General features: G+C 32.9%; 1 protein-coding gene across 4 annotated transcripts in view; it reads left to right on the plus strand.

Moving 5' to 3' along the window:
- Window positions 1–23279, plus strand: part of Cow (Proteoglycan Cow) — a 503428-nt gene that overhangs the window by 367628 nt on the left and 112521 nt on the right. For all 4 annotated transcript variants that reach the window (XM_075291879.1, XM_075291882.1, XM_075291881.1 and 1 more), the window contains 2 exons: window positions 8019–8121; window positions 14231–14686. In XM_075291879.1, the coding sequence (XP_075147994.1) occupies window positions 8019–8121; window positions 14231–14686 (559 nt within the window). The remainder of the gene's footprint in view (window positions 1–8018; window positions 8122–14230; window positions 14687–23279) is intronic.

The following is a 23279-nucleotide window of genomic DNA, read 5'->3' on the forward strand; positions in this document are numbered from 1 at the left end:
TAGCCCCCATATAAACCGATCCCTAGATTTGACCTCCGGTGCTTCTTTGGAGAAGCAAAATTCGTCCGATCTGGTTGAAATTTGTTACGTGGTGGTAGTATATGATATTTAACAACCATGACAAAAGTGGTCCATATCAGTCCATAATCATATATAGCCCCCATATAAACCGATCCCGAGATTTGGTTTTGGAGCCTCTTGGAGGAGCAAATTTCATCCGAGTCAGCTGAAATTTGGTACATTGTGCTAGTATATGGCCGTTAAAAACCATGCCTAACTAGGTCCATATCGGTCTATAGTTATATATAGCCCTCAGATAAATCGATCCCCAATCACACAAAAATTGGTCCATATAAAGTTCATAATTGTATGTTATATAGCCCCCATATTTCAATTCTAGCTCTCTACGTATGCACTATGGGCGGAAATCGCAAAACAGCGGCCAAAAGTCAAATTTTCAAAATGAAAAATTATTGGATATTCCAATTGAAATTACTATAGAACATCTTGGAGAGTAAAAATCGAAAGTTAATTTAAAACTTGGCAACCCTGTTCAGGAGAAAAAGGCTGCCACTGTTTACCAAAATTTATGCCAGTTGCGTTTAATCAAGGCGAACAAAAATTGACAAATTTCGTGCTTAATTTTTTTCGCAATAAAAGTGAATAAAGAAAACTTTTAAATGTAGATTCTAAGAGGAGGTTTAGTAGTTCAAAATGTTGTAAAGACTTTACAAAATATTTTTGTTTTTGAACTTGAATTTATGGATTCAAAAGTGCGGTTTATATGTGAAAATTGTAACACATACGTATATTTGGGAGGAATAGAACTAGAAATGTTAACGATTGTTACAGAAAATTTTTGCTTATTATTGTTCGTGAGGAAGTATACTTTTACGTGCTGTAAAGTTTGTCTTCCCTAACTTGCCCATACTAAAATAAATGTAAGGGTTTTATAGTCAAATTTGGGAAAATCGGGCGATACATATATATGGTAGCTATATCTAAATCTGAACCGAATTTGATGAAATTTTGCACACTTTAAGGGTACTATAAAAAATTACTTTGTGTTAAATTTGAAGGCAATCGGGTGGTAAATAAGCGCAGTATGGTCTAATTTGTCGAAATCGGGCGATACATGTATATGGGGGCTATATGTAACTTTGATCCATTTTTTTCCAAATTCAACCGTGTTTTTCCTTTGACCAAGAAAACATGTTGTACCAAATTTTATCAAAATCGGTCAATAATCGAAACCGGAATCCTGCGAACAACAAACACAGAGGGACGGAATTAGAGTTAGATACCGAAGAATGTGATTTTGATGGTTAATATTTTTTTAATTTTAATTAATAAAATTAATTTAATAAAATGACAATTGGTTTGTACTATTTACATCAAGTTCTGGGGATAAGGCACTTTCTTAATAAGGAAAATAAGCAAATATAAATTAAACTCCATCTAAGAGTATATTCTATAGTATTCCAAGTGGAATTACAATTTCGACCCCTCTATAGTAACGCACCTGGAATAAGGGGGATTGACTCCCTTTTTGTTGGTAACATTTGATTTTGATAAGATATATCGATATACCATGTTTGGCGATACCAGATTGATTGTAAATAATTTTTGCCGCAAATTTTCAATTTCCGCCCATAGTGGTATGGTGCAAAGCCCACATCGATTCGTAATTATTTGAAGACTTACCTTTACATACCTTTTTTGTCTAATACATATGTACCACGTATGGACTAACTCACAATTTAGAAAACGATGTTACACAGAAAAAAATCCACGAAAATTTTTCCAATTAAAATTTTAATTGAGTTTTAAAAAATTTTCAATTAAAAATTTATTTGATTCAACAATTTTTTTAATTGAAACAAAAATCAATTACTAAAATTAATAGTATCAATTAATTTTTTAATTGGATCAAATAATTTTTTAATTGACCTTCAATTAATTTTTTAATTGATACTATCATTTCTGTAATTGAAGACATTTCAATTAAAAAATTAATTGGATCAATTAATTTCGTGATTGAATCAGAAAAATTTTTTTTGTGCGTAGGAAGTTTTAAGATACCACAACCCAAGTAATTCGATTGTGGATGACAGTCTTTCGTAGAAGTTTCTACGCAATCCATGGTGGAGGGTACATAAGATTCGGCCTGGCCGAACTTACTGCCGTATATACAGTTTTTAATTAAATTTTGGACACAAATTTGCGTTCTTCCATTAAAGTAATATATCTTTGAACTAAAAGACAAATGTTCCTTAAAATAAAGAAAACCATTTTTGATTTAAGGAAATCGTCCTTAAATTAACTGAAATATTGAATCTTTAGATTTAAGATAAAATCGCTTTAAATATCTACTAAGACTTATTTTGAGGACTTTGCATTTTTAGTTTAAACTTTTTTGGAATCCAGAAAATATTTTTTACTTTGAAGTAACTGATATAATTTGAATTTTTAAACTGGCATTTGTTTTTACGTGAATATATCTTAAAAAGAGAAGACAAATTCTATAAATGAAATCAGTATCCTAATTTTAATTTTATTGATCCTAAATTCAAAACTAGAACTAGAAGTCCCTAAAAATGTCTTTATTTTCAAGAAGCCTTAAGGGAAGGCCAAAACCTTTGTATCCAAGTAAACTTTTTTTGAGTGTATGTGCGTGGGTATAGACCTCCCCTTACCACGACTTTCCTCAAATAGAACTTATTTCCTTGGAATTTGCTGGTAGAGGGTGGTCCTCAAATGGAAAGGGGAACTTCCCCCTTAGCGTTCTTCTTCGGTATACATACATATTTTATTTAAACGCATTCTGGGATCCTCTATCCATTTTTTACGTTGAAATGAACATTTAACCATTTTTCCTTCGAAAATTATTTAATCATTCTTTTGCTATGATTTTTCTTTCATAAGTTTTTCCGCACAGTTATCGTAAAATTCTAGGGCGATTGGTAATTAAAACAAAGCTAATAAATTAACTATTTCAAGGAATTTTCCTTTAGTTATTTAACATTTAATTTCGTGTATTTTATGTCTATTGAATACATCTTTACAAACTAGCAATACAAATGTACACAATCCTAACAAAAGTATGCGATATTACTTTCACTGTTAGCCAGATATCGATAGAAGCGATTAACGTCCAATTGCATGATTATATTTAACATATGTAATATAAATTATAATTATTAAAATGTGCAATAAGTACTTAAACATTACAGTTAACATTGGAAAATCGAAAAGATTACATACAGCACTAAATAATCTCATAGGCCTATAAATCGGTTCATTCAGGGCATTAATTGAAGTATTGAAATCTAAATTGAAAGACTAATAATACCATAATGTACGATGAAGTGAATAAAATCTAATGAATGCAATAAGGTCTGGACAATTAATACTTCCATAAATAATATCATGTAAAACTATTACAAAAGAAATATAGCTCCTTCGGTATGAATGGCAGTTGTTATTTGGACTCAGAGTAATTGAAGATTATTTCATTTCAAAATGAAACAACGAACAGTACTTTCCTTCGCACAAGGATTTTTAAAATTCTGAAGCTTTCCTTCGGGCGAAATGTAATACGCTTTCGGCAAGAAATAATCTCAATATCTACTTTGACAAAATTTTCTATAGAAATAAAAGTTTGACAAAATTTTCTATAGAAATAAAATTTTGACAACATTTTCTATAGAAATAAAATTTTGACAAAATTTTCTATAGAAATAAAATTTTGACAAAAATTTCTATAGAAATAAAATTTTGACAAAAATTTCTATAGAAATAAAATTTTGACAAAATTTTCTATAGACATAAAATTTTGACAAAATTTTTTATTAAAATAAAATTTAAAAAAAAAAATTTATATAGAAATAAAATTTTGCCAAAATTTTCCATAGAAATAAAATTTTGGCAAAATTCTCTATAGAAATAAAATTTTTACAAAATTTTATATAGAAATAAAATTTTTACAAAATTTTATATAGAAATAGGTTAGGTTAGGTGGCAGCCCGATGTATCAGGCTCATTTAGACTATTCAGTCCATTGTGATACCACATTGGTGAACTTCTCTCTTATCACTGAGTACTGCTCGATTCCATATTAAGCTCAATGACAAGGGACACTCAGAAATGTCACCAGCATTACTGAAGTGGGATAATCCACCGCTGAAACACTTTTTGGTGTTCTGTCGAAGCAGGAATCGAACCCACGAACTTGTGTATGCAAGGCGGAGATGCTAACCATTGCACCACGGTGGCTCTTCTATAGAAATAAAATTTTGACAAAACTTTCTATAGAAATAAAATTTTGACAAAATTTTCTATAGAAATAAAATTTTGACAAAATTTAAATAAAATTTTGACTTATTCTATAGAAATAAAATTTTGGCAAAATATTTAATATAAATAAAATTTTTTTAAATTTTCTGTAGAAATAAAATTTTGACAACATTTTCTATAGAAATAAAATTTTGCCAAAATTTTTTATAGATATAAAATTTTCATTCGTTTTGTTTTGTTAATGTTGGTTTTTTTCATTGTTATTGTTTTTGATTTCAGCTTAAAACCATGAATTGACTGAACTGCAAGTGTAGCTTAACCAACAGAGGAAAAGATTGTTTGTCAAATTTATTTGGGCAAAGCCCTATAGACTGCAAGATGGTTGGATGGACGCACGTTTCGGAATTACCACATTCATCATCAGCATTCTCTACTTGCAGCAAAACTATCAACCAATTATCAGAATAAATTCAGGCAGTTCATTAAACCCAACAATGAACCACACTTGAACCTTCCGAAAAATGGTTTTACATGATAGCCGGCTTATGCCGAAATAAATTCGTACAAACATATCTCTTTTCCTTTGCCACCGTCAAATTATCGATTTGAGTGCAGTTGGCTGGGTTTATTTTGAGCGTGCTTCCTCTTCTTTCATTCGTTTTGTTTTGTTGTTGTTGGTTTTGTTCTTTAATCATTGTTGTTGTTTTTTTTTTTTTTGATTACAGCTTAAAACCATGCATTGACTAAACTACAAGTGTAGCTTAACCAACAGAGGAAAAGGATGTTTGTCAAATTTATTTGGGCATTAAAAATCATAAAAATTTTAAAAAATTATTTATTTGTGAAGATATCACAAAATTTCTTAATTCACATTCAAAACACTGAATTCACCTCACATCTTAAAAAGTGATACAAATTCAGTGCAGCGGCTGTTGAAATGGTGGACATCCGTCCTATGACAATCCCATGTTAAATTAATCGCTTCTGCGTCAATTTGGCACCACTTCCGAATCCAAAATGAAAATTTTTACTACTTTTTTGGCGACGCTTATTTTGCTGGGTTTTGAAAGATTTACCGGACACTTCTTAGAAAAAATTTAATAAAACAAAGAAAATTAAATTTCATGACAAAACACTAGGTCAACTAGAAAATCAACTTACTACTACTTACTTACTACTACCAGTTGACTTTGATTTTTAAGATCCTCAGTCAAGCATAGAGATAGCAGTCAAAATGAAAGTTATATTACATTTCATAAAAATTTTAAAAAGTAAACATTTAAAGGGATCGGTTAAAATTTGCTCTTCCAAGAGGCTTTGTAAGTCAAATTTGGGGAACCGGATCGAATGAAAGTTGATCCTCCTGGGGGCTCCGCAAGCCAATTGCCTAAAAGTGGTCCGATATGACCCAAGTGCAATAACGTTCGACCTACAGCAATGACAACTACTTGTGCCAATTTTCAAGCGGCTAGCTTGTTTCGTTCGAAAGTTAACGTGATTTCACAGACATACAGCCGGACGGACGGACATCACTAAATCTGTTCAGAATTTTATCACGACCCAGAATATATACTTTATGGAGTCTGAGACTTATATTTCGATGTGCCATTCACGGTATGACAATCTTAGTATATCCCGGATCCTAGGGTGGAGTGTAAAAAAAATTGCGCCATGTCATAACCGTTTTAACCATACAGTAGTTCATTCTTACCATTTTCTGAGTATCGTACGAAAGTTTTCTTTTTTAGTTCACAATTTAAATCATGTGTGCCGTCAGTGAACCTTACACCCACATTTACTTCATAAAGTAGTCAAGTTTGACAGATATCAAAATTTGATTTGGCTCGATATTCAAAAATGCCAATTATTCGATTTATGCCCCTGCAGTCACTCGAAAGCGAACCTCTATGTTTGAAAGTTTGTTGCATTTGTATGAGAATACATTGGTTTTCAAACATTAGTATTTTGAGAATTCATTTGGCTTGAGAATTCATTGAAATTTTGAAAATACGTTCGACTACTATACAAAAACAAAATATGATGTGACTTGCTTTTTGAAAGAGAAAAAAATATTATTCAATTTTGTTTTTTTTTTCTTTTTTTTTGGAATACGAAAAAAAGCTTTTGTATGAGATAGCGGAAAAGAGCGTAAAGATTACAAAAAGACAAAGTCGAAGTTTTTTGACAAAAATTAATTAGTCGAAATGTTTTGATTTCCGATTTATGTATCCCTACTGTGAAATAGTCGACTTTGACTTTTTATGACACGATTTTTCTTCGTCGTTTGTAACCCTAGTCAGGAATAAACTTTAAGCAGCTGTTGCTTTTGTCCTGTTTCGTTGGACTACATAAACACACCATTACTAAGTATCAGTTGTTAGGTATTGTCGTTTGCTTCCTGCTCCAAATCACCTTAATTCTATTTGTGGCCCAGTTTGGTTACATTTCAATGAACCACAATTGCCACTAGCACATCTTACTACAATTCCCTTACCAAACTTTAATGGTAAAGAAAGGGGAAAAGCCCACAGAAATACCAACCGTAGCAGATAACAACTTTAACAGCTGTTATCTTTGCGTCTTGTTCGTGTTTTTGGTGGCATCGATAGTTTGAACAAGATTTTGACATAGAAACGAGTTTCCCGCCTCCTTACACTTCGATTGTTAAACATTCCTCTGGAAATGTCATCGACCAATTGTTGCCCTCACTAAAAGAGGGTAGTTATAAAATTTAATTTACGAAAATTTAAATGGGTGCTTCCTTGAAAATTGGTGTAATTTAGAAGGTTTTAAACTTCTCAATTACACTGAAAAAAATATTGTCTTGAGGCCAAACATTTCTTATCCTTAAAATACAAATGCGTGTTTTGCTCAACACAGAAGACACATTTTTCTGATATATATATATATTTTTTTTTGGCTTGTCCAAAAGTCAATAAAGTCCTTATAATTAAGTGATTTGACTTACAAATGAGTCAACTCAAGTTTAATAATTCTGAAAATTTGTTCAAAATTAATGAAATTATCCTTACAAATTTGACTTTATGTATCCTAACTTAATGGTCTAAGTGAGCCTGAAAATTAATCGGGCTGCCACTTTAACCTTAACCTATCCTTACAAAAAATTAAAAGAGATTTTTTTAAAGGCGATTTTTACTTGAAACACCAAATGAAGAAAAAAATTTAAGAAACGAATAAATTAAAATTTGTTTCCTAGCTCAAATTTAGAAGAGAATTGTGTCTGAAATGTATCCTCACTCCAGTTTTGTTAGCTCGGAATTAATACCAAAATCATTAGTGTAAAGACAAAATCTTTGGTAACGGAGATGCTTTTTTCTCAGTGTAGATAATGGAGGTATAATAAGTTGGCCATTGCACTTGTAAGACATCAAAAGACCGATTTCCGACTATGTTTAGGTTACGTATAGTGACAGCCCGTTATTTCAGGCTTACTTAAACTATTCTGACCATTGTGATATCTTTGAATTCAAGTAAAATTTTTCTGGAATGCAAAGAACGCCATCAGTTATCAATGTCGCCTTATATAATTAATTTTCAAGGAATTAACTTATAATTGGAGGAGTCTTCGTTGTAGGTATAATTATGTTGGTCTATCCAACCGGTTCTCGTTTATTTGTTAGTTTTAAGATCTAACTTGTCATTATATAAACAAATTTTTGTTTATTAATTTTATTCGGATTTTTCTTTGTATTTCTTTTCAGGTGATCTCTGCCGTCCCTTAAGCTGTAAGAAACGGGAAATTTGTTTGCTGGAAAATGAATACAGTGCTGTGTGTGTGTCCAAAAAGGAGTTGCATAAAAATCGGTGAGTTGCCAAGTTAAAATTTGCATACTGGTAAAAATTTTATCATGATTTTCACATTGACTCAGAAAAAAATTTACGAAAATTTTTCCAATTTAAGTCATAATTAAATTAAAAATTTAATTGATTCAACAAATTTTTTAATTGAAACAAAAACTAATCACAAAAATTAATAGTATCAATTAATATTTTAATTGGATCAATTAATTTCTTTATTTTTTATTGATTTCTGTGATTTTTTTGTGCATATCTATATACTCTATGGAAAAAAGTATATTTTATACCTTCCTCCATAAGATGGAGCTATACTAACCTTGTTATAAAGTACATTTCTTTCTATTTTTTTTATGCCCACCTCCATAGAATGGTGACGGGGGTATAATAAGTTTGTCATTCCGTTTGTAACACATCGAAATATCGATTTCCGACTATACAAAGTATATATATTCTTGATCAGGGAGAAATTCTAAGACGATATAACGATGTCCGTCTGTCCGTCTGTCTGTCTGTCTGTCTGTCTGTTGTAATCACGCTACAGTCTTCAATAATGAAGCAATAGTGCTGAAATTTTGCACAAACTCGTCTTTTGTCTGCAGGCAGGTCAAGTTCGAAGATGGGCTATATCGGTCCAGGTTTTGATATAGTCCCCATATAAACCGACCTCCCGATTTGGGGTCTTGGGCTTATAGAAATCGTAGTTTTTATCCAATTTGCCTGAAATTTGAAATTTAGAGGTATTTTATGACCATAAAGAGGTGTGCCAAAAATGGTGAGTATCGATCCATGTTTTGGTATAGCCCCCATATAGACCGATCTCCCGATTTTACTTCTTGGGCTTATAGAAACCGCAGTTTTTATTCAATTTGCCTGAAATTGGAAATCTAGAGGTATTACAGGACCACAAATACGTGTGCCAACAATTGTGAGTATCAGTCCATGTTTGGGAATGGTCCCCATATAAAACGACCTCCCGATTTGGGGTCTTGGGCTTATAGAAATCGTAGTTTTTATCCAATTTGCCTGAAATTTGAAATCTAGAGGTATTTTATGACCATAAAGAGGTGTCCCAAAAATGGTGAGTATCGGTCCATGTTTTGGTATAGCCCCCATATAGACCGATCTCCCGATTTTATTTCTTGGGCTTATAGAAACCACAGTTTTTATTCAATTTACCTGAAATTGGAAATCTAGAGGTATTGTAGGACCACAAATACGTGTGCCAAAAATTGTGAGTATCGGTCCATATTTTGGTATAGCCCCCATATAAACCTATCTCCCGATTTTACTTCTTGGGCTTATAGAAACCGCAGTTTTTATTCAATTTACCTGAAATTGGAAATCTAGAGGTATTACAGGACCACAAATACGTGTGCCAAAAATGGTGAGTATCGGTCCATGTTTTGGTATGGTCCCCATATAAAACGACCTCCCGGTTTGGGGTCTTGGGCTTATAGAAACCGTAGTTTTTATCCAATTTGTCTGAAATTGGAAATCTAGAGGTATTTTAGGACCATAAAGAGGTGTGCCAAAAATGGTGAGTATCGGTCCATATTTTGGTATAGCCCCCATATAGACCGGAAATCTAGAGGTATTTTCGGGTCACAAAGAGGTGTGCCGAAAACGGTGAGTATAGGTCCATATTTTAGTGTAGCCCCCATAGGAACGATCTCGCGATTTAACTCCTTGGGTTTCTAGAAACCGTAGTACTTATCTGATTTGCCTGAAATTGTAAATATTCTGGTATTTTAGGCTCACAAAAACGTGTATCGGATTAAGTTTTTATCGGTCCATTTGGTAATGCCTCCATATATACCGACTTCACTTTTTGAGGGTGTAGAAGGCGCACTGATCATGAAAATTGCTTGAAACTCAATGTAAAATTTCCAGATTTTACTTCTTCAGATTTAAGATTTCAAATCAAGACGTTACTTTATAATTTTCTTGCACACTTACAAGAGATGTTAATGATTCCTCTAAAACTCAAACAAAAATGGTTCTTATAAATCCAGAATCTGACATAGTCCTCATAGGTGAAATCTTTAAATTTATCTTCGGGAAGTGTCCTCAAGTCCTCAAGCCCTCCTGAAATTTCAAAAGAAACCCTAATATTTGGTTCATGGTGGTGGGTATTTAAGATTCGGCGCGGCCGAACTTACTGCTGTATATACTTGTTTTTGCTAAAATAGTGGTTGTATCTTAAAAGATACTGAGCGCATTAAACTAAGTTTTTATTTACAAATAAACAATTTGATTGTACGAGGGCAGTGTTTTGGAAACTTCCATCTCTGTTGTGAACACATGTTAAATTTTGTTTCGATCTGGCAACTCCTTCATATAGAAACAGGTTTTCAAAAAAGACGCATCCGCAATTTTCTACAAAAATTTTCTACAGAAATAAAATTTTGACAAAATTTTTTACAGAAATAAAATTTTCAAAAAATTTTCTATAGAAATAAAATTTTCAAAAAATTTTCTATAGACAAAAAATTTTGACAAAATTTTCTATACAAATAAAATGTTGACAAAATTTTCTATAGAAATAAAATTTTCAAAAAAATTTTTATAGAAATAAAATTTTGACAAAAATTTCTATAGAAATAAAATTTTGACAAAATTTTCTATACAAATAAAATTATGGTAGATTATTTTTGGATCGAGTGGCAACCATGATTATGAACCAATATGGACCAATTTTTGTGTGATTGGAGATCGGCTATAACATATATAACTATAGACCGATATGGACCAATTCTTGCATGGTTGTTAGAGACCATATACAACCACCACGTTCCAAATTTGAACCGGATCGGATGAATTTTGCCCCTCCAAGAGGCTCCGGAGGTCAAATCTGGAGAACGGTTTTTATGGGGGCTATATATAATTATGGACCGATGTGGACCAATTTTTGCATTGTTATTAGACACCATATACCAACACCATGTACCAAATTTCAGCAAGATCGGATGAAATTTGCTTCTCTTTGAGGCTCCGCAAGCCAAATCTGGGGACCGGTTTATATGGGGGCTATATATAATTAAGCACCGATGTGGACCAATTTTTGCATGGTTGTTAGAGACCATATACCAACATCATGTACCAAATTTCAGCCGGATCGGATGAAATTTGCTTCTCTTTGAGGCTCCGCAAGCCAAATCTGGGGATCGGTTTATATGGGGGCTATATATAATTACGGACCGATGTGGACCAATTTTTGCATGGTTGTTAGAGACCATATACCAACACCATGTACCAAATTTCAGCCGGATCGGATGAAATTTGCTTCTCTTTGAAGCTCCGCAAGCCAAATCTGGGGATCGGTTTATATGGGGGCTATATATAATTACGGACCGATGTGGACCAATTTTTGCATGGTTATTAGAGACCATATACCAACACCATGTACCAAATTTCAGCCGGATCGGATGAAATTTGCTTCTCTTTGAGGCCCCGCAAGCCAAATCTGGGGATCATTTTATATGGGGGCTATATATAATTATAGACCGATGTGGACCAATTATTGCATAGTTGTTAGAGACCATATACTTACACCACGTACTAAATTTCAGCCGGATCGGATGAAATAGGCTTCTGTTAGAGGCTCCGCAAGCCAAATCTGGGGGTCGGTTTATATGGGGGCTATACGTAAAAGTGGACCGATGTGGCCCATTTGCAATACCATCCGACCTACATCAATAACAACTACTTGTGCCAAGTTTCAAGTTTGTTTCGTTCGGAAGTTAGCGTTATTTCAACAGACGGACGGACATGCTTAGATCGACTCAGAATTTCACCACGACCCAGAATATATATACTTTATGGGGTCTTAGAGCAATATTTCGATGTGTTACAAATGGAATGACAAAGTTGTTATACCCCCATCCTATGGTGAAGGGTATAAAAAAGCTTTCTGCAAGATGGATGCCGCATTTGTTAACAGTCGATCAAAAACGCATAAGAATGAACATTTCTCAAGCTTGTTTGGATCGTTTTAAGCGAAATAAAATGGATTTTAAGCGTCGTTTCATAACTGTTGATGGGACATGGATCCACCACTATACTCCAGAGACAAAAGAACAATCCAAACAATGGATTGAAGCTGGAGGAAGTGCCCCAAAGAAGGCAAAACCAATTCAATCGGCTGGTAGGGTTATGGCAACGGGTTTTTGGGACTTCAAAGGTATTTTATTTATTGACTATCTGCAAAAGGGTAAAACAATAAATTCAGAGTACTATTGCAACCTTTTGGATCAACTAAATTTACAAATTCAAGAAAACTGGCTTACAACACAAAGAAAATTTTTCATCAAGACAACGCACCAGCGAACAAGAGTGTTTTAACAATGGCTAAAATCTCATTCTCCTGATTTAGCTCCCAGTGACTTTTACTTGTTCCCAAATCTAAAAAAAATCCTTGCTAGCAAACATTTTACCTCAAATGAAGATGCAATTACAGTTGTAAACCACTATTTGGAAGACCTTGAGGAAAACTATTTTAATCAGGACGATAGAATTGCTAAAAAAGCGTTGGACTAAGTATATTGAAATAAAAATAATTTTCAAAAACTAACTATTCTCTTTCATTGATAGGCTAAGAAGTTTCCGAACCGCCCTCGTACACCCGCAAAAGAAATCGCTTCTGTAACATATACCTCAACCACATTTTGCTTCAAGCATATATATTTTCAGGATTGATCCAAACAAAATATTGTTTGTATTGTTCAAACATATTATGTTTCACCTTAGGGCATACACTGGTAGTAAAAAATTTTAATGAATTTTTTTTTGTGTGGATATATTTTTAAGGCGCCAATTGGTTACTTCCATTATTTTACTTGCAGCATACTCTCTAGGTCTCTCTTTCTAAACACATATATGTTTAAATGCTATTTCCAAATTAATATATGTTTGCATTTAAGCATATTATATTTACAAACATTTTATGTCCCAAACATATTATGCTAGTTTAGGAACATTTATGCTTGCACTTAAATTTTTTTTCCTTTATTTTCTTATAGTAGTTAACATCTCATATTATTTTACATATAATTAACAAAAAAACAGAAATGGTAACAAATAAAAACTTAATTCTTTAACATTGTATATACACATATTGGAAAAGGGACTAAATTAAAACAAAAAAACACTTGCACTTAAAAATATTGTGTTAAAAAAATTGAGTTCCAAAAATATAATTTTTACACCCCAACATATGAAAAACAGTCTTTTTCTTCCGTGTAGTAGAGCATAGGGAATATAGATAAATTTACACTATACAAATTTTTTTACCAACATTCCTTTAATTTCTGGGAAAAAATTAATTTTTCCCCAATTTGTAGGCTTTTGAATTTTTGGCCAAAATTTAATTTAATTTTCAGTTTTAGTTTACACAGAAGTACTATAGATTTTCAAACATATTTTTCGAAACTGCGTTATAATGTTTTAAATGCAAAAAAAAAACTTGATTTTGTAGAATTCGCTTAAATTTTTTAGGACGTAAGAATTTTTTTCTAGTTGTATGTTAAAAGATATAGTTCGCATTTAAGGTTAACGAAATTTCCACCATCTGAATTTATATTGGTCACATCAAATGTTCAAATAAGGGTCGTTATAGCTAATTAATGAGTCCATCTTTTATGTGATTTTCATTAATATTATTTCCTTTCTTATTTTGTTATTATGTGGTTTGCCAAAGATGTTTAATATTCTTAGGGCAACGACGAATGTTTAATAGGAAAATCTTCAATTAGAAATAAAAATTAAGTCAAATTAGAATTTTATTTTATTAAAACGATAATTTTTATTTCGAATAATTTTTAAATGGAAATTTAAATTTCTACTAGTGGTAGCCGTTGCTTGCAGAGGCTATAAAATTTCATCGTTGGTGTGAGAGTAAGTGTAAAGTCAAGAGAATATCTTCACTAGAACCATCACCACCACAACGATTCATGATTTTAAAATAAGGCAAGTTGCTGATTTTATTACCCTCTACCCCCACCAACGTACTTTTTGATTTTTCTCTTAATGAGATACATTTTGAAATACTCTCGTTCTCTCTCTTTTACTCTCATGCTCACCCGCTTATGTATTTTTTGTTTGTTTGTTTTCTTTTCAGTGATGAAATTATCACAAAATCCAAATATTTGGAAGAACAAGCGAAGCGTAGAGCCTTAGCGGCAGCTAATCACAATGACAACCTCCATATCAATGACAACCTTAATAACAACAATATCATGAGCAATAGCAATAACAACAACAACATGGATGACGATGATGACGAGGACAATGAAGACGATGAGGATATGGATGTGGACATCAGTAATGGTGATGATAATAATGTTGATCTTATCTCGTCCAGTGATGACAAGAATTACAATGGCTACACTGGCAATTCCAATTCAATGATGGTCAATACCAAAACAAACTCCAATAAGGCCGCTGCAAAGAATTCCAATATGGGCAACAGTAATAACAATGATGAAACCGAGTCCAAAGAAGACGACGTGTTCTATGAAAGTAATGCCGGTTTGGATAATCAAAAAACTAACAATGACGATGAGGAAGATGAAGAGTAAGTCCAACTATGAATATTAATGTAATGCAATGGGAATAGTGGTGGGTGAATTGTTGTCCTATTGAAGCTTCAACCACGGTTGCCAGATTTTTTTGAGAGAGATCCCCAAAATGTCGAAATTATTTCCCCAAAAAATCCCCAACTGAAATATTTTTCCCCACGAAAAATCCCCAAAGAAAAAAATTCATATAATTATTTTATGTGTGCAAATTTTATTCTACGAAAAATAAAAACAATCTTACAATATCGAATTCTTTAATAGGTAAGGACTTCAGCAAGTCTGTTAGCTCGTCAATTGTTCCAATCGATGTGTGTTTTGCAATAAAAATTGCGGAGTTTTTTCTTCCGAAAGTTATATCAATACTAATCTACCAAAAATTGGAGAAAATCCTAACAAGAATTATTTTGTAAAAATTTTATTTCTATAGGAAAATTTTCTCAAAATTCTATTTCAATAGAAAGTTTTGTCAACATTTTATATCCTTAAAAAATTTTATCGACATTTTACTTCTACAGAACATTTTGTCAAAATTTTATTTCTGTAGAAAATTTTGTTAAAATTTTATTTTTTGAAAATTTTGTCAAAATAGTATTTCTATAGAAAATTTTGTCAAAAAAGTATTTCTATAGAAAACTTTGTCAAAATTTTATTTGTATAGAAAATTTTCTCAAAATTTTATTTCTATAGAAAACAGGGTTGGCCTGTCAAAAACTGTGACTTTTGCGACATACATTTGCGACGGTATAATACGTATGTCGCAAAAGTCGTAAACCTGCTGTAGAAAACCAAATTTTGAATAGAAGAAATCCTGAACATTTTTTAATTTAGTTTGACAGCATTCGCTGTGAGTTTCTGCCGAAATTTATGAACGTTTTCCCATGATCAAGCCTAGTTTCTTAGGTGGTATCGAAATTCCCGTTGGTGAGTGTGCAAAATACCTTGGGGTTATATTGGACAGGAGACTGAACTTAAAGCTAAGAAAGGACAAGAAAATCCACGGTTACCCTGAACTCGTGCAAAAGGCAATAGGAAAAATGTGGGGACTAAAACCGAAAATTGTGAACATTCCTAAGAATTGAAACTTCTTCGCACATATCATCGTCTTGGATATCATCGAATTCGCTGTCTAGCTGACGCGACTAAAGTATTTTCAGTTTGGGACTTTTGTTACTTTTTCTACATTTACGACGCGTATGTGACGTTTACAACTTTGGGACAGTCGCAAACCTAAAAGAGTTTGATACAGACCATCTCTGATAGAAAACTTTGTCAACATTTTATTTCAATAGAAAACTTTGTCAACATTTTATTTCAATAGAAAACTTTGTCAAAATTTTATTTCTATAGAAAATGTTGTCAAAATTTTATTTCTATAGAAAATTGTGTCAAAATTTTATTTTATTTCGTTTTCTTTATTATTGTTGGTTTCTCTTCTTCTATTTCTATACAACTTTTGTCAACATTTTATTTCTATAGAAAATTTTGTCAAAATTTTATTTCTGTAGAAGATTTTGTAAAAATTTTATTTATATAGAAAATTTTGTCCCAATTTTATTTATAATTTTATAGAAAATTTTGTCAAAACTTTACTTCTATAAAAAATTGTGTCAACATTTTATTTCTATAGAAAATTTTTAAAACTTTTATTTCTATAGCAAATGTTGTCAAAATTTAATTTCTATAGCATTGTTTTTAAAAATTTATTTGTGTAGAAAATTATATCAAAATTTTATTTCTACAAAAATTTTTGTCAAAATTTTACTTCTATAGAAAGTTTGTGAAGCACCTCTTAGTTGGAGAGGAATATTTTGCAAAATCTACCAAAGCCCATAAGCGTTATTGTACTTCGCTTTTACACGTTCTATAACAAATTTTATACTGTGATTGTGAAATATCCCCAGAAAAAGCCCCAAATCACGAAGTCATCCCCAGTCGAATCCCCAGATCCCCAAAGTGAAAAAAATATCCCCAACCACGAGAAAGAACCCCTAGTTTGGGGAAAATCCCCTAATCTGACAACACTGGCCTCGACTATTGACCCAAAACCATGAGAAACGGAATTGTTCAAAATTTTATAAATTTTTTTTAAAGGCTATCGAAGATAAATATGAGCTTAAATTTACTATAATGTCTGTTTCGAATTTATGTTTGTTTCGAATTTATTTCGGCATAAGCCGGCTATCAATGTAAAACCTTTTTTCGGAGGGTTCAAGTGTGGTTTTTGTTGGGTTTAATAAACTGCCTGAATTTATTCTGATAATTGGTTGATAGTTTTGCTGCAAGTAGAGGATGCTGATGAGGAATGTGGTAATTCCGAAACGTGCGTCCATCCAACCATCTTGCAGTCTATAGGGCTTTGCCCAAATAAATTTGACAAACATTCTTTTCCTCTGTTGGTTAAGCTACACTTGTAGTTTAGTCAATGTATGGTTTTAAGCTGCAATAAAAAACAACAACAATGCTTAAAGAACAAAACCAACAATAACAAAACAAAACAAATGGTCTGAGAAAAATTTAAACAAGATGTGAAAATTTGCCATTACACAGAAAAAAGTCCATCGTTAAATTGATATTAAATTTAACTTAGTTTTATTGCAAAAAAATATTAGATTTCGTCATACCATTATTTTACTCCAGGAACTCTGTGTCTCTAACGTATTCCCTAATTTGTTTCCAGTCCCTTTTCCCATCTGGGCCAAGGTTTAAATCTCCCCTTCACCGATATGGTTAACTCTTTGCCTAGTAAAGCCAGGGCGGCAGTGATAAAGGTAGTGTGACAAGGTCTCATCATCCTCAAAACACGGCATGTCACGGCACCCATATGATGCGGATCCTACCGTATTCTGAGTATTCGTCGATCATGATTTTTCATTCCAATAAGAGGTGTGCACGTGAGTAGTATTTTACGCTCACGCACCCTCACGTCGGAAAAATCTTACTCATGCACGATATTGTTTGGTAGGACTCACGCTCACGCACACTCAAGAAAAGAAAATTTGTATTCACGCACGAAAATGTCGTGACTCACAAAAAATACCGTGAATCACGTACAATATTGCGAGTCACGAAAAATATCGCGACTCACAAATAATTTTATGAGTAATTTACCTTATGTCTGAAAACATGAGCATGACCAAAATCGAGAGCGTTATTTAACTTTTAACATCTCAGGTGAGTAGTGTCACGTGCACACCTCTAATTCCAATACGGTACGCGATCGAACCGTAATGTCTGCCATTGACGTCATTAACCTTCATTGCCGTTATGGTACGTACATCTTCCTGCAGGATTGGGCTGTGATCCGGTAATCGAAATAGGATGTTGGTGTCTGGGTCAATCCATCTTCGATCCATCGGTGTAACAGTTCTTTTCCTCTGGTATATGTATCTGGTATTAATTGAAGACATCTTTTCATACAAAAATTCTTATTAGACTGCCAAAAGCTTAAGAAACTCAACTATATTGCCAACTATACAATTTGATTGTTATGAAGGTGGTATTGGCTTTTTTTAATCTTTTATTATTGTTATGTAGGGTGTTCTTTTCAAGAGTCTAGTGACGAGAGCAGTATTTCTGAACTTGATAAAGAGGCCATTAAAAATGTTTGTATTAAATTCACAAAATGACTAATAAATGAAATAAGAAATGGACTCCTTCCAAATATTAATATTGCGAAATTTAATGTCGAAGCATTTATTTTGTCCTCTGAAAGAAAAAAATATTTTGAAATTTGAAAGTCATTAGTGATCAAAATGAATTTAATGAATGTAAAATAAAAAAAATAAAGCTGTACACTTGGATAGAGATTCATACTTTCATAAAAGACTGTTAGAATTTATAATATATTTTTGGTGCTTTGTGCCCTTTGGCAAAGAATGAGATTTGGTTATAAAAACATGGTTCTTTATTAGAATGTATTCACAGAAAAAATAAAAAGAAAATTGTGTACATATGATTTTTGCAATTAGGAGTTGTTTCAAAGCTACTACGTTTCAAAATAGGTCAGATTCAGCAAGTGTTATCCAACTGGCCGGAAGTTGTCCTGAAAAAAAAAATAAGTATATACAGCCGTAAGTTCGGCCAGGCCGAATCTCTCGTACCCTCCACCACGGATTGCGTAGAAACTTCTACGAAAGACTGCCATCCACAAAAGAATTATATGGGTTGTGGTTTTTTAAACTTCTTAACATCGTTTTCTAAATTGTGAGTTAGTCCATACGTGGTATATATTAGACAAAAAAGTTATGTATAGGTAAGCCTACAAATAATTACGAATCGATATGGACTTTTTGCACGATACGTAGAGAGCCAGAATTGAAATATGGGGGTCGCTTATATGGGGGCTATATACAATTATGACCTTGATATGGACCAATTTTTGTGTGATTGGGGATCGATTTATCTGAGGGCTATATATAACTATTGACCGATATGGACCTAGTTAGGCATGGTTGTTAACAGCCATAAACTAGCACAACGTACCAAATTTCAACTGATTCGGATGAAATTTGCTCCCCCAAGTGGCTCCAAAACCAAATCTCGGGATCGGTTTATATGGGGGCTATATATGATTATGGACTGATATGGACCACTTTTGACATGGTTGTTTAATATCATATACTACCACCACGTACTAAATTTCAACCAGATCGGATGGATTTTGCTTATATGGGAGCTATATATAATTATGGACTGATATGAACCAATTCCTGCATGGTTGTTGGATACCATATACTAACATCACGTACCAAATTTCAACCGAATCGGATGAATTTTGCTCTTCCAAGGGGCTCCGAAGGTCAAATCTGGGGATCGGTTTATATGGGGCCTATATATAATTATGGACCGATTTCGACCAATTTTTGCATGGGGTTTTGATGCCATATATTAACACCACGTACCAAATTACAACTGAATCAGATGAATTTTGGTCTTCCAAGAGGCTCCGCAAGCCAAATCGGGTGATCGGTTTATATGGGGTCTATATATAATTATTGACCGATATGGACCAATTTTAGCATGGTTGTTAGAGACCATATACTAACACCACGTACCAAATTTCAACCGTATCGGATAAATTTTGCTCCTCCAAAAGGCTCCAGACGTCAAATCTGGGGATCAGTTTATATGGGGGCTATATATAATTATGGACCGATATGGACCAATTTTGGCATGGTTATTAGAGCCCATATGTTATATTAACACCACGTAACAAATTTCAACCGGATCGGATGAATTTTGTTCCACTAAGAGCCTCCAGAGGTAAAATCTTGGGATCGGTTTATATGGGGGCTATGTTGTATGCAATTTATCGACCTTTCTTCTGTCTAATATATATCACACATGGACTAACTTACAATTTTGAAGATGATGTTAAGAAGTTTTAAGATGCCTTGCCATCGGCCGCAACACAAGTAATTCAATTGTGGATGACCGCTTTTAGTAGAAGTTTCTACGCAATCCATGGTGATTTATGAATATAAATTTTGTTAATTTTTCGTACCTTTTATATCTTTAATATCCAACGGTAATCGCAGTTATTCACTCCAATGCAACAAATAATAATAATAAATAATAACACATGCGAATAACATGCAAACCACCAATCGACATTCACACACAAAAACTGGCTTTCGTTTGACCTAAACCTAAATTTGCTTCTAACACGCAATTGAAGTTTGAACATGGAATGATTTTTCTGCCCTCTCTCTCACTCTCCATAACTTCACACTCACTCCTACACACCCACCCAAGTGTGTACTCAGTGTTGCCACAATAACATTGGTATTTAATTCAGGTCTTTATGAACTTCTGTTATTGTTGTGTTTGCTTTCAATATGAAATGTAGACCTTGACTTGAATTCAAAAACAATTACAAGGATATCCAAGTACCGTGGTATTTGCTTTATTTACCAGAAACACAAAACCACTGCAAAGCAAATACATGTGGTATAGTGGGGTGTTTGTCTGTATGCTGTCATGACAGTATGTAGGAAGAAGGATATATGGTTTTCCAAGAAGAATAGAGGAATTTATAAAATGCTTTCGTGATTATATAATACATTTGTTGCCATTTAATATATCAGTTGTTTTCTGTTGTTATTCCATGTGAAAGGAAAGACAAATATGTATGTGTTGTGTTCGGAGAATTAAACGTATACATAATATAATAATATTAAAAGATTAAAAATTCTTATGATTATTTGCTTAATCGAATAAAACTTTAATAATTTTCTTTAAAAAAATTTGGGGAAAAAATTACATTGGGTAAGATGACCAGATAATGCTTAGGAATACAAATAATAGATAATCGTTTTATACTATATACATTGAAAAACATGCCCAGTCCCAAGGATTTTGTCTTTGACTAGATTCTAGGAAACAATTTTTATTTTATTTTTTTTTTTGCTTTTATCTTCTTGTACTATCAAACTCCTTAAAAAACGTGTTAAGGATAACTAACATTTCCAAATTTAGACTCAACTTCAAGTAGAAATTAGACTCTGTGTTAAGTAAAAAACATCTTTAAAATAAAATATTGAAAAATCTCTTGTTTTTTAATGCTATTTTGCTTCGTAGTAAATAGAGCTCGACCAAAGCAGATTTTTTTGGCCGAAGCCGATGTTCGGCAAAAAAGCAATAATTGACCGAAGCCTATTATTTTGCTGAAATTTGTAATTAAATTAAATTATTTTTTTTACGTTTTATTTGTGTTGTGTATTTTGACTGAGACAAATTCAACACTGGGACAATTCGATATGAAATAAATTATTCAATAATAGACCTCTTGGCGTCGAAGGTCGATTCGTGGCCAAATGCCAAAGCCGATGTTTCGGTCGAGCTCTACTAGTCAAGATACATAACGTCAACAAATTGAAAGAAGATTTCATTAATTTTAAAGAATTTTTAAGAGTTGTTTGAAAAGTTATTAAAGCTAAGTTGACCTTAGTTCAACCAAATTGTGTTTCATTTAAAGATATCCAATTTTAAGTCGAATCACTTAACTATAAGGAAACAACAAGTAAGGAAAGTCTAAAGTCGGGCGGGACCGACTATTTTATACACTGCACCACTTTGTAGATCTAAATTTTCGCTACCATATCACATCCGTTATATATGTTGGGGGTTATATATAAAGGTTTGTCCCAACTACATACATTTAAATATCACTCGATCTGGACAGAATTTGATAGACTTCTACAAAATCTATAGACTCAAAATTTAAGTCGGCTAATGCACTAGGGTTGAACACAATGTTAGTAAAAAAATATGGGAAACATTTAAATCTGAAGCAATTTTAAGGAAACTTCGCAAAAGTTTATTTAAGATTTATCGCTAGATATATATGTATTAGAAGTTTAGGAAAATTAGAGTCATTTTTACAACTTTTTGACTAAGCAGTGGCGATTTTACAAGGAAAATGTTGGTATTTTGACCATTTTTGTCGAATTCAGAAAACATATATATGGGAGCTATATCTAAATCTGAACCGATTTCAACCAAATTTGGCACGCATAGCTACAATGCTAATTCTACTCCCTGTGCAAAATTTCAACTAAATCGGAGTTAAAAATTGGCCTCTGCGGTCATATGAGTGTAAATCGGGCGAAAGCTATGTATGGGAGATATATCTAAATCTGAACCGATTTCAACCAAATTTGGTAGGCATAGCTACAATGCTAATTCTACTTCCTGTGCAAAATTTCAATTAAATCGGAGTAAAAGATTGGCCACTGTGGTCATATGAATGTAAATCGGGCGAACGATATATATGGGAGCTATATCTAAATCTGAACCGATTTCAATAAAATTTGGCACACTTTACTAAACTACTAATTGTACTCCTAGTGCAAAATTTCAACCAAATTGGGGTAATACTCTGGCTTTTGGGACCGTATTAGTCCATATCGGGCGAAAGGTATATATGGGAGCTATATCTAAATCTGAATCGATTTCAATAAAATTTGGCACACTTAGCTATAGTACTAATTGTTCTTCTTGTGTAAAATTTTAAGCAACTTAGGGTAAAACTCTGGCTTCTGGGGCCATATAAGTCCATATCGGGCGAAATATATATCTGAACCGATTTCTTTCAAAATCAATAGGGTTCTATTCTGAGTCAAAACACATACTTGTGCCAAACTTGAAGTCGATTGGACTGAAACTGCGACCTAGACTTTGATTACAAAAATGTGTTCACGGAGAGACAGACATGGCTATATCGACTCAGGAGCCCACTCTGAGCATTTTTGCCAAAGACACCATGTGTCTATCTGGTCTCCTTCTGGGTGTTGCAAACATATGCACTAACTTATAATACCCTGTTCCACAGTGTGGCGCAGGGTATAACTACACCATTGATATGTTTATCGACTTTTGGTCGAGACAAACAATTTTATATCAGAGAAATGCGCCTTCTATGCTAAGCAAAATTCGCATTCGTAATTTAAGGACATGAATTTTTTGGCCTCACTACAATATTTTGTTTCAGGGTTCTATAGACTCAAAAGTCTATTATTCAATTTTGTTTACCAGCCGAAAATTCGACATCGACATTTTAGAAAATCTGCTAATCGAAAATCGACTATT

The sequence above is a fragment of the Haematobia irritans genome, chromosome 1 (assembly GCF_050003625.1).
Source record: "Haematobia irritans isolate KBUSLIRL chromosome 1, ASM5000362v1, whole genome shotgun sequence".
In the NCBI taxonomy this organism is placed as follows: Eukaryota; Metazoa; Arthropoda; class Insecta; order Diptera; family Muscidae; genus Haematobia; species Haematobia irritans.